Raw genomic sequence first — 16,930 nt, 5'->3', positions numbered from 1 at the left:
CTTATAATTTGTTATTTTTGTTGTGCTGATAGTTTATATGTATTTTTCTGTGTTTCTTAAGAGAAGTTTCCTGATAAATGTCATTATCAGCAGAAGGAGAGTGGATAAATAGATGGAAGGAGTTACAGTTTTTCATTGACTTAGATTTGTGCATGCTAATTTAATCCAGTAAATAAAGGAGCATGCTGCATGCATTTGAATATAATATTGCTGGATTTTATTTTCTTCATTAAAAATAATTGAAATTGTGGAGGGAATAAAAGCTTTGCATTTTAATTGCAATGGCATGATACATGAAAAGGAAAGGCAAGCATAGAGGGGCAGCTTGTGTCCTAAGCCTGTGTGACCCACTGGAATCATCCCTTGGGATGTGACTTGCTCCTGGCAGTCCCTTCCTCAGGGTGAGCTGGGTGTGTTCCCAGAGAGCTGGGGGATGTCCTGGCCACCCAGCCCAGCATCCTTCTTTTCTTGGAGCCTCTCTGCCCTTTATCCATCCTGCCTCGTGGACTGGGTGCACCTTACATGTGTTCTGCACTTCAGCACTTGGGGATGGAGAATCCAGCCCTTAAGGAGCTGCCTGGCTCTGCTGCTGCTGGTGTGCAGTGTCCCAGCTCTGCCAATGCCCAGCCCATGGACCTGGGAAATGCTGGATTGATTGTGCCTGTTCTGGAGAGAGCTGTGGCATGGAGCCATCTCCCAGGTCTGATGCAAATAATTGCACCTCTCACTCAGAAGGAATGAGTACTAATGGGAGGCAGGATAGACAGGCTGGCTTTTGGAGATTACAGTTCATTCTTTACAAATAAAAAATTAATTTCATGTGTTGGAAGGGCCATAAATATTGCTATGATATCCTCTAATCTAACCTCCATAATGCATGCTCAAAAAAATTACCCAGGAATTTAAACCATCATACCCAGTGTAATTAGGATATTTGAAAGAAATGGAATGAAAGCCCTGCACTGACCACTCTCCTTTTGTTCTGCTGCTAGATTTTGTGTTTGATGCTGGAATACAACATCATTGACAATAATGACACCCAGCTCCAGATCATCTCCACCCTGGAAAGCACAGACGTGGGAAAGAGAATGTATGAACAGCTGTGTGAGAGGCAGAGGGAGTTAAAGGAGCTGGTATGTCACCCTGCACACATTGCCATAGCACAGTGGGCTCTGTGCTCTCCACAAATGGAGCTACAAAAGAAAGACAAGCCGGGTGTGAAATTCCCAGTTAACAACAGGATGGGAGCAGCCCTCAGAGGATTTTACTGGGAATATATATACTGTGTGATATTTACTGATGTGACTAATCCCATACTATGTTTATGAATGATATTCAATAACCTGCTTAGGATCTGTGTGAAGGAATAAAGGTGAAACCCTGCTGTCTCAAGATCCTACAAGTCAGCTTGTCAAATTCTGCCACCTTTTGACATATGAGTAGCAAATGGTGCTGGCCAGCATTTCTGAATGCTCTGGCATTCACAGCATTTCACCGAGATGGTCTTTGGGGTCTAGTTCTCAGAGCTAGAGCCTATAGAGAAAGATTCTTCCTGATTTTAAAGGGAGGACCTACAGATTTAAAATTGACCTGCTTGCATTAGCACTTTTTCACCTGTGCAAACATACCCACAAACTTCCTCTTCCCTCTTTCACATTTATATTTGTCTTTAACCCCTTCTCCCAGCCTCAGAAGTAGATGGTTTTTTTTGAAGTCAAGCAAATGATTTTATCAGCTGCACCATCTTAGCACTTTGCTCACTTTGCCCAACATTTTAAAACTGTTTCCTTTAAAGTGAAAGTAGCCAAATGCTGGCAGGCTGAAGCAAATGGCATGAAGACACACTTAGCTGTGGTTAGTGAGTGTCCCCTGGGAAGCAACAGGCACACTGAGTGCAGGGAAAGCAGGGATGAGGTGGAAGGGCTGGCAGGAGGCTTTGAAATGGGAGCAGGGTTTGTGCTAGTGAGGAGCTTGCTGTACTTCAGTGAGCCTGAAATGTAGAATGGCAGCTTGTTTGACCAAAATATCTTCTCTTTTGCAGCAAAGAAAAGGTGGCCCCACAAGGTTAACACTGCCATCCAAGTCCACAGTAAGTTAATCATGTCAATAGAAAAGCAAGCTTTGTCTTTCCATATTTAAACACTTGATTTATGTTTGCCATGTGGCACAGTGGTTTTGGGCAGTTGAGTGAGGAGCCATTCCACTTGTTCTGTCAACACAACTGGAGTTCACACAACTGAGGGCACATTTCTGCTCTTGGGTCTGTGCAGCAGTTTCCAGCACCAGCAGCAGGCTGTCACATTTATAGTGCTGCTCAGATTTGGAATGGCAGCTCTGGGGACAGTTTTGCATTACAAAGGCAAACTTCACAATGTCCAGTTCAGGATTTTGGTTATGGAAGTCTCAAAGAGACCCAGCACTGTTGCATTTAAGCCTGGTGCAAAGCCTGACTAACTTCACTAAGGCCAGGTAATGGTGCTGAGCACAGCTGGTACCTGGACCTCGTGGTTAAATCTTCATGATGTTTAAAGACCCATCTTCAGCATGTGCTCTGACACTGAAGCTTTTATGTCTCATAAGGATACACACGCAAAGGACATTTTTGTCCTAATGTTTGGACAAATTTTTCCCAGGGTGTGTGAAGCAACACTGCCACAAGAGCCCAGCTGCTTGCCAAACAAACAGAAACTGCTCTGTGTGGTTCTCTGTAACTGTAAACAAGTGGAACAGTTGTGCAACTCACTCTGGTTCCCAGTGTCAGTGGCACTGGGCACTCCCATCCTGGCCATCCCATCTCCCTCACCAGCCTCTCTCTGCTTCCAGGATGCTGACCTGGCCCGCCTGCTAAGCTCAGGGTCTTTTGGCAATCTGGAGAACCTCAGCCTGGCCTTCACCAATGTGACCAGTGCCTGTGCTGAGCACCTCATCAAACTGCCTTCACTCAAGCAGCTGAACCTGTGGTCAACTCAGGTAAGTGCTGTGCAGCCTGGAGCAGGAAGCAGTGCTGACTGATTCCGAAATTCCACCTACGTCAGCACAGGAAGAGTGTGTGAAGAAACTTGCTTAGATGACTTTGTCCTCCTGCTATTTTTACAGGGCCTTCCTGTGGTTTAGCTCATCTTGCCAGCTGATTTTTTTTCTCTTCACTCCTTTTTTTTTTTTTCCCTTCCAATTTTTAATTTTTGTTTTATTTTTTTATTATAAAGTGTTGCTGCTGTCTAGGGTTGAATGTTTCAGTTGGGCATGGTTGCTGCTGTGTACTGAGTAGAACCTGTGCTGCTGTTCATCTGGGAAATGCTTCTGCTTTCACCCAGTTAGTTAGGATAAAAAATGATGCTGTGCAGCTTGTGTGGTCAAGCAAAGCACGGATTCCATGCAGTTCAGGCAGTGAATTGCTTGAAAGCTGGTCAACCCAGCAGCAACAAAAAGAAATTCAGATAATGAATAAGCAGAAGGAAATTATACTGAGAATGTGATCATGTTGTAAGCAAAAAAAAGACCCAACTTAACTGAATAAATTATTCTGTTGTTGATTGAAGGAACTTCTAAAATTAAATTTTTCTTCTGTGTTTCCCTGCTGGTTTTGCTCTCTGAGGTTCTCCACTGAATAGGTTTTCTCCATTTTCTGTTAGCACCTATTTGCAGTGTTTCTGAATATACGATTATTGTCAGTGCAACCACAAAAAGCAGCATTTTTTTAACCAAAGTGTCATGGAAATATTTTGTTTTGTTTTCCTAATTACTTTGTATCCCAGAAATGCCCCTTTTTGCATGGGGAATATGAAGTAGAAACTGATTGCTCACTTGTTTTAAGGCTGTTTGTATCTCCTCCAAATTTCTCTTAACAATGTAACTTTTGCATTTGAAAAACTTTCATGCTTCTTGTTCAAAATTAGTCTGATTTCATTGAACAAAGAGCCTACTTTTTGTGGGGGGTTTCTTTTTATTTAAATTAAAATAAAACTGTTTAGATTCCATTTTATTTTGCGATATCCTGGTTCCCATTAATCTAGAATTTAGAAACAGCAGAAACCAAGTGGGTCAATAGAACAATTACCAATCAATAGTGCATTGTTCTTGAGACCAAAATAGCTAATTAATACCACTTGCATTGTGCTTTTTTTTGTGTGATGTGGTTGGGAACTGGCTGAGGCTGCCATAACCATCGTGTATAGCCTGGGTGGGAGCCCACTCGTACAAAGTCCAGCCTTCAAAGGCACCACTCTAATTAAGGGATGGCCTGTGGTTGAGTGCACACAAGTCGCTTAATTTCTCTGTTCCCTGCCTGTGAGACGGGGATAAAACTCTTTCTGTTCCGTCACTGGTGATGGTGGTGAGGGAGGGGCTCCCACCCTGTGAGTGGCTCAGTTTGCCCTGGGACTGGTGCCCGTGGGTGCCTCAGTTTGCTCTGGGGCTGGTGCCCGTGGGTGCCTCAGTTTGCCCTGGGGCTGGTGCCTGTGGGTGCCTCAGTTTTCCCTGGGGCTGGTGCCCGTGGGTGCCTCAGTTTTCCCTGGGGCTGGTGCCCGTGGGTGCCTCAGTTTTCCCTGGGGCTGGTGCCCGTGGGTGCCTCAGTTTGCCCTGGAGCTGGTGCCCGTGGGTGCCATCTGACCAGCTGTGTCTGTCCCGCAGTTCGGCGACGCGGGGCTGCGGCTGCTGTCCGAGCACCTCACCATGCTGCAAGTGCTCAACCTGTGCGAGACCCCGGTGACGGACGCCGGGCTGCTGGCCCTGAGCTGTGAGTGACCAGGGCTGGGGACGCTCTGCCCTCTGAGCAGTTCAGATCATCCTTCTGCATCTCTCGGTGCTACGGCGCTGAGGTTCTGATTTAGGCAATTGGGACGGGCTGTGGGGTGGTGAAATGAGCCTGGTGGCACTGGGTGGCTTCCTGTGGGCTTTGTCCTCCTGAGCTGTACTCTGGATCTTGCCTCTGGCTTCACTAATGGCACCTGTCCCCATCTCACGTGGTGATCTGTTGCCCTGGGGCTTCCCAGATTTCTTCCTGTGGGTATCCCCTCTGGGTGGGACCTGCCTTTGTGGTGCAGGAGGGGAAGATTGCAAATCCATCTGGCAGCTTCTGAGTCAGTTCAGCAGCTGTGTGCAGCAAGTTCCATACTCCTGGCAATTTTTGTTTCTTCATTTTTGGGGAGGTGAAGCTCTCCCTGCTCTTAGTTTAAACAAGGCAAGGCAGAGCAAGGCATTCAGGATTCCCTGAGCACTGAGAGCTGCTCAACGTGCTGGAATGAAGCTCCTCCTGCACCCAGCAGTGCATTACAAACCTCACTGCTGGGCTTGGAGGGCTACTTTAATAGGCTTGATCCTATGCAGACGTGCCAGACAGGCCAGTAGTTATGGCTCATCTTAGGAAACTATTCTACTAAGTACTGGAGCCTAAAATGGGAATGGGGGGAGGAGAGGGAGGAGTGCCAGATCAGCGTGGCCCCTGCTAGCACCACACAGAGCACTGAGAACGGGCACTGTTCAGAATAATGTGCAGGAAACAGATTATGGGGAGTTGACTGAACTCCTTTGAAGTCAGCAGTCTTAAGCATATGCTTAATGGTCCTTCCTAAATAGGGACTTTTTCCTGGATGGGGGCCCAAACAGCTGTTTATCCATTTGTATTTCTATATTTTACACTATTCAGCTTTTTCCTGAGAGTGCTGTACATAGTTATATCTTGCTTATGCTTTGACCTACTGTAAGTATGATATTTTAAGAAAATGCAGCATGATCATAAATATCTGTGTGTTTTCTCTTTTAGCCATGAAGAGCCTGTGTAGTTTAAATATGAACAGCACCAAACTTTCAGCAGATACCTACGAAGATCTCAAGGTATTTGTGAATTGCATCTTCTAAAGATAAGAAGTAGCTGTAGCAAGTGCATGGTGGTGATGCCTAGGGCAAGGAGAACTGACTCTGTGGAGTGGATAGTATGAAAGTTATCTGAGGAGGGTAAAGTGGATTGTTTTGTGGGTATAATGACTGAAAGCAGCGTTGTGATGTTGCTGGCTTTGATGGACCCAGGAAATATTTTATATACTGAATGGAGAAGGATGAGATAGAATCAACAGCTCAATCTTTTTGCCTGTGCTCTCAACAGTAAAGGCTTTATCAGTAAAAGTTTCATAAGTAGAAGTATACTGATTGTTTCTGATGAGGATACAGAGACAGGTACAATCCAGTGCACACCATATCCTGTATTGTTAACAGGACCAGAAGTAACTTGGGTGAGCAATATCATGAAGCTTTGATTTGGAATGCAAAGGGGGAACTGAAAGCATTGAGGATGATGCAAATTTATCTTGACACCTCTAGGACTGGAATTGGGCTCTGAGCAGAAATGTCTGCACAGATGCCCAGTTCTGAAATTTGACATATAATGTCTGGTTTTACTGTGAGTTTATAACCACTTAGGCAAAATGGTGCAAAGAACCAGGGCTTAGCTCCAGGTGGTTTCAGAGCTTGCCTGAGATGTGTTGGCTTTCATGACTTCACATGGACTTTGCCTTTGTTCTGTGTGAGTTGCATCTCCCAAAATCTTACCTTAGAGACCCAAGGACTCAAGATGAAACTTGACATTTGCTTGTCTTGGATGTTGAAACAGACTGGGCCACGTTTACTTAAAAGGTCACAACCTTGGGTTGAGTTTGGAACTTGAAGCAAGTCTTGTAATTGCTCTGCTTTCAAAATTCACTGCAAACATCTATCTTTGGTTCTGGCTGTGGAGCCAGGGCTCCCCCAGGGACTCAGCTGCAATGCTGCTTGCATGGAGTTTTCAAGATCAAGTTTTAAAAACTTGTGTCACAATTGTATATGCAAAGAAGTCCTTGCAATTAACATCTGGCTTGCAGATGGGTTCACACAATGGAACTTGTATCAGGCTCCAGGCAGTTGCAGACAATCAAGGTCAATGTTGTATTTGGCCCAGGGCTCTGAAATCCCATCTATTGAAAGGCTCTCCCAGTCCCACTCCTGCTTCTGAGCCCCTTTGCCACTCACTTCTTACTGCAACTCATATTTTCCTAACTGGTTCCCTCTGCTCTGGTATGGCATTAATAGTCCTTAGCAGCCATACAAGAAAGTGACTTGCCAGGGCAAACAGCAAAACTGCCTGTGAGCAAAGACCTGATGATGGAAGAGAATTCTAAAAGCTGAGGAAACAGGCAGGCATCACTTTTTACCCTTTCACCTCTTCCCACTGACATTTATCTTGGTGGCCTTGTTTTTTAGGGCTCTGTGTCTGTTCAAAGGTAGTAGTTTCTCTCCCTGGGGCACATGGTTTTAGGCTTGTTAAGAGCAGCTCAGATTTCAAAGAACATTTTTTTGATACAATTCTTTCCTTCTTCTCACATTGGTCTGCGAGAGCATTTGGGGCACAAGCCAGTGATGACATTTCCTCTCAGCTCCATCCCCCACCCCACTAAACACACTTGCACACACACAGACACCCACATATGTACCAGGCAGGCTGAACCAGACAATAAATAAACACCCACTACTGAAGTCATTATTGCCTAACTGAAAAATTATTTGCTGGCAATGTCTGTAGGATTATGAATAGCTCTTATCAAAATATGCGTGCACATAAATCAAGGAGTGAGGTAATAATGACTCCTAGAAACTTCCAAGTCCTCAATTATGCCCTGGCCTAATTAAACATGTTTATTTGTTTTGAGACAATTAGCTGTGCAGTTATGGTCAGAGAGCATGGAAAGGGGATTGGGGAGCAGGAGCAGCAGAAAGAGCTGATCCCATCTGCCTCGTGTGGGGTGATCCAGGAGTGAGATCCAGGGTGATCCAGGAGTGAGATGGCCAAAAGCAGTGGAGCTGTGGAAGGGAGACCACTAAGACATCAAAAGTTGCTAAAGCTCCATGAATTGTTTTAGTGAATGGAGGGTAAAATGAGCAATGAGGAGGCTGAAGGAGGAATGTGTCTCTCTCTGCTGCAGTTTGAGTTCACTGCCTTCATGGCCAAAGTTGGACAGGCACGTTTTGCTAATAATTTGCATAAAGAATGAAGATCAGGGTATGATCTGGACCTGGTGGCTGGTGCATGGGTTTTAGAGCAGGTGGGACTTGGTCCTGGGTGTCTGCAAGGGCTCAGCATCATGTGGTCCCTTGGCCACAGCTGCCTCTCCCAGCTCAGTGCTGAGCTCAGCACTGTGCCCAGTGTCACTCCTCTACCTGCACTGGCACATCAATCCTCCCAGTGTGCTGGGAGGTGCTTTGGCCCTTTCTGTAGCCCTCCTCCAGATTTGGATGCCAGCTCTGAGTTGAGCAAGTGCAGGGGTTGTTTCCACACAGGAGCTGCCAGGCCAGCAGGCTGTGTCTGCCCTTTACCTCTGCTGGGCTGCCTGTTATCCTCAGCACCCGTGGGGCTCTGTGCTTGCCTTGCCAGGGGTGGGGAGGAGCTTCCATCCTCTTTTGGGACCCACATTCAAAATACAAGTACAATCTTCACAACTGCAAAGGCCCCAGGCTTGCTGTCACACAAAAAGTCACAGGACACAAAGGGTTTTTTTGGCCTTTACCCCCCAAATTCCTCCTCAGATTTGGATACCACTGCTCTGTTGGATAAGTACAGGGAATAATCCCACACCAGAAATTTGACAGGAACTTTTTGCTGAGCCCTGAACACGTTGCTAACTCTGACCTTTCCTCCCTCACAGGCTAAACTCCCCAACCTGAAGGAGGTGGACGTTCGCTACACCGAAGCCTGGTGAACTCTCCCTGCCTCCCACTCTTCTCTTTTGCTTCTCCTGAGAAGGAAAAGATTTTTAAAACAGACAGATTGAAACAAACCAGAAAATAACTTTTGGCCAATTCCTGTAGAGCAGTGAGTCTGGGAACTTGGTGGCAGGAGTTGTGGTTGTGGGGTAGCAGAGTGGAGTTGTGAGTTTTGGGAGGACGGGGCAAGCCTGCACCCCATTGGATTCTTTCAGCTTTGTGATTTCAGAATCAACATAATTCAAATTGAAAAGGAAACAAACAAAATAAGGACTTTGTAGCAGCAAGAAGATTATAAAGAGGAAAAAAACACCTTTGTGGATTTTATTTGCCTTTGTGTTTTATGCCGTGTGGAGAAAAAAAAAAATTCCTTTGTCCTTACTTACTTGGGTTTCCCTGGCTGGCACCCAGCCAGCCAGAACTCCTGTTTCACCAGTTTTGCTCCAGAAAATCAAACTTCAAAAATCTCAAGAGAAGAAAACCAAAACCAATATGATTTTCACTTCCCTCCCATGTCCTTGCAGTTGTTATGCAAAGTAATTTTGTTGTACATAAGATTTACATAATGCACCTATTTAAGAAAATGGTTCACAAATAACAGGTCTGGGACCTGTCTTTTATTTATGAAATGTTAATTCTTTTACCCTTTTTTTGCGTATAGTACTGTATAAACTAGTTTGCTGTCTTGTTGTTATTATTATTTTTTTTTTTAAGGAAATGTCCTCCTTGAAGAATTACCTTTTAGTAATGCAAACTGTATTATACTCCCTCTTTGTCAACATTCATCGCGTTGTCTTTTTGATTTCAAAATGCCTCAAATGTTATCAAATAGGAAGGAAAATCTTTATCAAGGGGGGCGTGGCTGTTGGGGGAGGGAGTGCAGGGATTAATAAAAGTCACAATTCCTTCCAAAGTCTGCAAACTTTCTTTAGTCTTCTAAGCCATGTCAGGTTTAAACACGGGAGATGGGGACAAGAGGTTTATTTTGCCAGTGGGGTGTTTGCAAACTGTAGATTTTACAAGTTGCCTCTGTTGTTTTCTGTTTACGTCCGATATTTCAAAAAGAGAAAAAAAAAAGCTCTCCCTCCATTTTGTGCATCAGCTTTTTCTGTTGGGTTTTTTTTTCTTTTTTTTTCTTTTTCCCCCTCCCCTCATCCCCTGTCCTGTGCCCCCTCCCTGCCCTGTTCTGTGCACGCATTGTTCTGCATGTTCCTCTGGGGAGGCTGAGGAAATCGCGGTGTTGCTGATCCGATAGCTCTGACCTGTCTGTAAATGTGACTGCTACATTTTTCAAATTCCACGGTTGCTTAGAGGATGATTTTTTAAAACTTGTGGTTTCTTTTATAACTATGCTGTTGACTTTTTTTTTTTTTTTCATAATGAGCCTTCATTGTACAGAGCTGCTTATTTAAAAAAAAAGTACAAAAACAAAACAAAAAGGTTTTTCCTCTGTTTAACACTTTTATTTTATTCTTCAGCACCTCAAGGTTTCACATACAGCCAATGTAATTTTTTATATAAATATATATATATTTAATCTTATTCAATGGAAAGCCAAGCTTTTGTTCAGGTTTTTTTGTTGTTTTCTTTTTTTAAAGTTTGTTGCTGTGTAGACAACCCCATCCCAAATGATGTTGTTTTTCTCTTTTTTTCTTTTCTTTTTTTTTTTTTTTTTTAATAATGAAACAGAAATTGAGTCTTAACTCATGTAATGTGTCAGGTTTTTTTTCCCCCCTTCAAATCCCAGACTGTATGAAGATGCAGTATGGGAAGGAAGAAGAAGAAAAAAAAAAAAAAAAGAAGAAAAAAAATGCCAACATTTTCCTTAGCACTGTTGCTTTTACCAATGGTTTACTACTACTGTTCTGTAGCTGTGTACAAAGAGATGTGAAATAATTTCAGGCAAAAATAAACTGTAAGTGAATATCTTTTAGCTGCGTGCTTTGTGTTTTCTTTGGAGGAGGCTTTGGCTGGCTGGTGATGTGGGGATGCTGTGAGAGGTGCAGACCCCAGAGCAGGGGGACCAGCAGAGCCACCAGGGTGTTTGTCACCACTCCCCAGGCTTGAGGAACCACCACCTAGAAGGGAGGAGGAGAAGGAGGAGGACAGCTCAGTTCTGTGTTCTTGCATCTCTCCCCAAGCCTCCAGAGGCTGGAGGAGTCCTTGGAGTGGCCATCAAAGGAGTTCCATGGGTGAGGGAGTTCTTTGCACTGATGTAGGCAATGAAGGAAGCACTGGGGCATCTCCAGGCTTGAGGGGGGGTTCTGTGCATGAAGGTGTGTTTTAGGGCAGCCTCCAAAAGCAGTGATGTGCTGTGTTTGTGTTCTGCTGTCCTGGATGAAGCCCTGCAGGGTGTGTGCTGGAGGCAGCAGGGACCCAGCAGGAGCTCCATGGCTCTGCCTCCCTCTCTGCACAGCTCCTGAACTTCTTCAGCTTTCAAACAAATGGGCCCCACTTGAAACCAATTCCTGCAGGTGTTCTCAGAGCTGCCTTCATCACCTGTGCTGCCTGGCTTCTGTACTCTCACTTAAATCTGTTTCTGTTCTGTTCCACAAAAGAGACTTCAGGATATGATGAAACACGAAGGTTTGTACTGTGCTTCCAGCCGAGCTAAGAATGCCTTTATTTTTTTTTTTTTTTTTCTTCACTGTAACCAAGCTGAGCTTGTTGGCTTTTTTGGGTGTTTCCCCTTGAGCAGTCACCACTGTGTATGGGCTGTCCTGCCGTGGCAACAACAAGGACTTCACAAAACCTTTCTGGACCTGGAAGAGGTGGAAATATTCCCAGGATGTTGTGTGAGGGACTGAGAAACTGCCAAGGAAGGAGAGCTGTATTGGTGAGATGAAGGTATGTGCTGGATACAGCTGCTCTTCCTGCTGTGGACAGTGCCCCCTCCCCCAGGCTCTGCCTTTGGGGGAGCTGCTGGCAGTGTTTGGGCTCCCCAGCCTCACCTGGGTTATCAGCACTGGGAGAAGCCTGGACATGGACGGAGCTTTGCTGAGATCTGCGTGGGAGTGAGCAGGGAAAGGCGTGTGTGAGATCCCACCTCAACACCTGCCTGCTCCTGCCTTCTGCAGCAGCCTCCTGAAACTCCTGCTCTGTGCTTCCTCCTGCTCCTGAGACAGCAGAGTGTCCCCCTGCCATGGCAGCAGCCTGAGCAGGGTCTGGGTGAGTGCTCAGGGTCTGTCCCCCTGGCTGGAGCCATCTCTGTGCCAGGGCCTCGGGCTTGTGGCAGTGCCAGAGCAGCATTGTGAGGCTCAGGGCTGTGTCCAAGTGAGGATTCTCCTGTTCTCACAGAAGGTGAGGATTGCAGCTGTAATAGAGATGCTGTGTCTGATCTTCACTCTGGTTTTCCTCAGCTTTTTGTACCAGAGCTCTGGGCCTCGTGGCTGGCTGGTGGTTTCCCCTGGATAATGATGCTTTTCTGCCTGTGCCCAGCTGATAATGGAGCCGTTCAAAAGCTGCCTGTTCCCTGTGGGAGGTGACTGCAGCCCATCTTCCCGGGGACTGGCAATGCCAGGGGCTTGTCTGACCCGCAGCTCTCGCCTTTCAACCCAACTCAGCAGCTCTGCTGAGTCCAAAGAGCACAAAGCCTCAGCACTGCCAGGTTCAGGAGCAATTTTCTCCTGTCCTCATTAAAGCCCTGTGGTTCTCCTGCCTCCCTGCTGCTGCCTCCTCTGCTCACAGCTACCCTTTGAGTTTCAGAAGACCAAGCACTGAGATGAATCTCACAAAGTATCTTTGCCTCTGGTTTCCCGGCTGTGTGGGCTCAACTTATCTGTTGCTCAGAGATTGAAATATACACCTAAAACCCTGAGAGTTCTGGATTTGCTTGTAGGGGAGTGATGAAACAGCTGCTGGCCTGAAGGATTGTCTGGTGGGATTTTTACCAGGTAAGAGTTGGTATGTGCTGTTCATGGGATCCAGGTGGAAGCCAGGTTATCACAAGCCCTCCAGCACTGAGCACAAGAATTGTCTCTGATGCTCCTTTTGCTTCCCAGAGAGCATCAAGCCTCTGTTCAGGTAAAGTCCTCGTGGCTCTGGACTAGCAGTCCCTGAATCAGTAAAGGAATCAAATAGGAATGAGGTAAAAGCAAAGCAGAACAGCAGCAGCTGGGTCTGTTCCCCTTCTTGGGATTTCCACTGATGGCTGGGAGCAGCAGAGCCCTCCTCTCCCATATGTACAAGCACTTTTAATCCTTGAAACTTTCCAAACATCTATAAGTAAGTGCTGCTAAGGGCAGTGCTGACCTCTCCCAGCCCCTGAAACACTGACCAGCTGTGCCCATTAGAACACATCACTCAGTAATATTGCTGTCTCTTGAATTTATAATGATTTTTTCCAACTAAATGGAGTACACATACCAAAATATTTCTTTTAAGTGGATATTACAATGCATTTTTTTTTCATTTTCTTTTCTATTGACAGAAGAAAAGCTTAAGCAAGTGTTTGAGATTAGCCATTTTTATTAATAACAGATTTGGAATGTCTTTTTTGCTGGTAATATCAAACATGCAAGTATTTTTCCTGCTAGCCTGACACCTGCTTTTTTTTTTTTTTTTTTTCCAGGTAATCTCACTTTCATTCTTTTCACCAGCCAGCTAGAACAAGTAGTGTAATTCCTTTCTGATTTTTCAAGTAGGCCCTATCAGATTTTAATTACATACATACCCAAACCTCACAGATCTGCTGGCCAGGGATGAACCTTGTTGATGTAAATATCTTTTTCCTACCAATCTCTACAAAGATGCAAACAGAGCTCTGTGTAGGAAAACAGAGCTCCCAGTTTGTGGTCAGACCATTAAATTGGTCTCAGCACCTAAATTCACCAGTTTGCTTCACAGATCTGGTAGTTGATATAGTAACCAGTTTCTTGTTAATTTTTCTTCCAGCTGGGATAGGATATCAAACATTAATCCTTTAATTCTTATGCAGTATACTTTTGAAGTTGAGTTCTTCACAGTAGATACTGAGATACTTTTAAATCATAGCAGGCTCTCCCACCCAGAATCCCCATTTTTAAATAAGCCTTTGCTATGAAATCCCTGCCTTTGCATTAAATTACAAAAAAGTTATTTTAAAAAGAGAAGTTTGCTTTGAATATGAGGTCAGAGACCCAATGACTGTCTTACTTTAATAGAAGTGTTGCTGCTGTTTTTGGTGTGCACTGTACCTCCTTATATTGAAATACTGAAACCTTGGCTTAGGGACACTTTTCTTTCTATATTTTACCTGTTGTGATGACATTAAGGATAATTAATGGTACTGACTCATTTGCCAGGTGCTTTATGATCTTGGGGCTAGGTTTGGTTATTCACTGCTGCAGGGGGGCAGAGTCTGATCCCTGAAGGTTGCAAAAACACATTCATCAGGAGCACTTCAAATTTCAGTTTGGGCCATAATGTTAGAAACACACAGTCTGTGGTTGATTGTTGTTTATGGAAGAGAAAAAGTATTGTAAACTTGTCTATTGCCTAGGGTTTTATGTTGCTGTCTGATTCTGTTTTAGCAGCTGTCTCCCTTCCCTGTGGTTTTCTCCAGGTCTGAGATGAGCAGGGGCAGGGCTGGGGGAGCATCCCTGTGCCTGGGTGGGGCCCATCAAGATCCCCTTCATGGTAAGGAAAAGAGATTCTGCTCTGCAGAAGTGTGGGAGCAGGATTTGTCCATTGGAGCAACAACAAAAAAGTCAGACTTTTATAAAAATCCCAGCTACAGCTGAAATAAACCTCCCTGTGACCTGGAGGAGGGGCTGTGTGAGGGGCTGTGGGGCCAGCTGAGCTCAGGCACAGCTCCTGCCCTCACTGAGGTGAAATTCTTGTTTTAACATTGCAGTGAACTCGGTAGAGTATTTTTGGCTGGAACAGTCTGACCCAGACTTCTGCAACAGTCCACTATTAACTGATAAGTTAAAGGAGGCTCTGGGGGAATGGTGGATGTGGCTAATGGGGTGGAATCCATCCCTGGAGCTGAGGCTGCCAGAGGGCTGAGCCTGGTAAAGATACCAGGTCCTGCTCCTTCACAGTTTTTCTTCAGGAAATGTGCTGGGTGTCATTGTCAGAGAGGTTTTTGGTTTGGAGGGCAAAGCTCCACTGTGCAGCCAGAGCCTGCTGACACAGATCACATCCTTCATGGAGATGTGGAATTCCCTCTTTGGGGTCTGTCTGGCACCCCTGACAGGAGGGTGAGAGGTGGTGGCTCTGCCATAGTGCCTGTGACAGTGAGAGCTGCAGGAGCCCAGAGTGCCAAGCCTCTGCCCAGGTCACCTCCTTCCCATTTCAGGAGCTTCCAAACCACCTTTCTTGAAAATTCAGTGGATTTATGAGGACAGGGAAAATGGGTCAGTGCACAGAGGGCAGAGCACAGCCCTGCTGGGTGTTTCCAAAATGCAGCCCCAGCCCACTGCTACCAGTGCTCCCAATACCCCCAAATGATGTGAGGAGGGGCTGGTGGACATCCCTGGGTGTTTCAGCAGACCCAGCCAGGGTCATTCCTGTGGGAAACTCTCAAAAAAATAAATAAAAACCCCAAACCGGGGGGGGGGGGGGGGGGGGGGGGAAGAAAAAGAGAAAAAAGTTGCAGTTGAGGTTGAGGCTGCTGCAGAGCCGATGACATCAATGTTTCCATGGTGACAAAATCTTCACTTAGGTATGGTGAGTGCCCCGAGCCCGCGGCTGCCAAGGAAACCCGCCCGTCCTCCTCCTCCTCCTCCTCCTCCTCCTCCTCCTCCTCCTCCTCCTGCTCTCCCTGCCCAGGGGCTCTGAGCTGCTCCCTGTCCCGTGTGCAAGTTCATTGCTGAATTTGTCCATTTTTTGTCCCCGCTGCGGTGCCGGCTCGTGGTGGGAATGGTGAGGGAGAGCTGCCATCAGCAGGGACAGGGGACATGGTGGCTCTGGCAGTGTCCATTGCCACACCACGGGTCACCTGCTGCCCACTGAGGGGCTCCAAGGTCTTCAGGTGGCCAAACAGAGCTCTGGGCTTCCTGCAGCTCGTGGGTGAAGTTGTTTTGGGTTTTGGGGTCGGGTTTGGGCTGACACCATGCACAGGGAGCCCAGCCTGGCGTGGGGACTTTGCTGGGACATGGTGCAGTGGCTGGAGGGGTGACTGTGGAGGAGCAGGTGGGTGGGATATTTTCTATTCCTCCATGTCCCCAAATACAGAACAAAACAAACCCATCTGTGGCCACTCCTTTGCTGGGAGGTTGTCCCAGCACAGCAGGGGTTGGGTCTGGGTATTTTTTTTTGCTATGATTCAGGTTAAATCCTTTGAGTACCCACAGCATCAGAGACCACCCCCAAGGAGAATTCAGGAAATTCATGACATGACAACAGTGTTTATCCTCCCCCACCATCACGCTTTCCCTCCTCTTCATTAGTACAAATGGGAAGCTTCTCCTGAAGTTTGGTTATTCTCTAGAAATGCTCTGAATTCAAACAAGAGCAGTCATTAGTCACCAGGGTGAACCCAGGGCTAAGATACAGTGAATGATGTGATGAAAAATAATTGGCAGAGGTTTGGGTTTGAATAAAGTCCTGATTTCAGTGCTGTGCTCAGCTGAAGCTGTGCCATAGTTGGCCAAATGTGAGCACCCTGAGCAGTGCTGCCACAGCAGTCCTGGCAGCCCAGAGGGTCCCCACAGGCCTCTCCACATAGTGACAGGCTGGTTGGTGGCTGGTGGCCAAGGGCTCTGTCCTGCCATGGATTCATCTCCTGTGAAAAACTATAATCCACATCCCACGAAAGCTGATGAAAAATGTTCTTTTCTAGCTCATTTTATGGCAGACCCCAGTGTTTAAACAGCAGTCTGGGAATCTTAGTTTGGTTTTGTGTTTTTAAGTGGATATTGAGTGATGGATTGTGTCACAGGATGCTACTGCATCACTCCATGTGTGACCATGACCAGCCCTGTGTGACCTGACCAGGGACTGGCTCCTGGCCTGTCTGCACTCCCAGGTACAGCTCTACTTGGATTTTAGAAGCTGGGGGTTTGGGTCTTGGTCAGTCTGTTGTTATTTCAGGAAAAGAAAAAAAAAAAAGCAACCAAGAAGCAGCAATGTGTCTAAAAGAGAAACATCTGGCATGTGAGACAGTTCTGGCTCTGGGGTCTGAGATCCATCAGGCTCCAGGTCACTCTGAGCCAGCAGCTGGGAAGGAAAGGAAAGGGAAAGATCAGCAGAGCTGCCAAATCCCAATGGCATGAGGGAG

General features: G+C 46.1%; 1 protein-coding gene across 2 annotated transcripts in view; it reads left to right on the top strand.

Annotated features, from left to right (window-relative positions):
• CMIP (c-Maf inducing protein) overlaps window positions 1–9,786 on the top strand; it is a 127,867-nt gene extending 118,081 nt beyond the window's left edge. The window contains exons 16-21 of one of the 2 annotated variants that reach the window (XM_079315854.1): window positions 993–1,133; window positions 2,042–2,089; window positions 2,824–2,970; window positions 4,630–4,735; window positions 5,762–5,832; window positions 8,670–9,786. In XM_079315854.1, coding sequence (XP_079171980.1) covers window positions 993–1,133; window positions 2,042–2,089; window positions 2,824–2,970; window positions 4,630–4,735; window positions 5,762–5,832; window positions 8,670–8,723 — 567 coding nt within the window. In that variant the 3' untranslated portion in view covers window positions 8,724–9,786. The remainder of the gene's footprint in view (window positions 1–992; window positions 1,134–2,041; window positions 2,090–2,823; window positions 2,971–4,629; window positions 4,736–5,761; window positions 5,833–8,669) is intronic. The other variant, XM_079315855.1, reaches the window with a different exon arrangement.
• Window positions 9,787–16,930: the final 7,144 nt, after the last annotated feature.

The sequence above is a fragment of the Erithacus rubecula genome (genome assembly GCF_903797595.1).
Source record: "Erithacus rubecula genome assembly, chromosome: 12".
In the NCBI taxonomy this organism is placed as follows: Eukaryota; Metazoa; Chordata; class Aves; order Passeriformes; family Muscicapidae; genus Erithacus; species Erithacus rubecula.
Note: the sequence above shows the minus strand (reverse complement) of the source record. Positions and strands in the feature narration are given on the sequence as shown.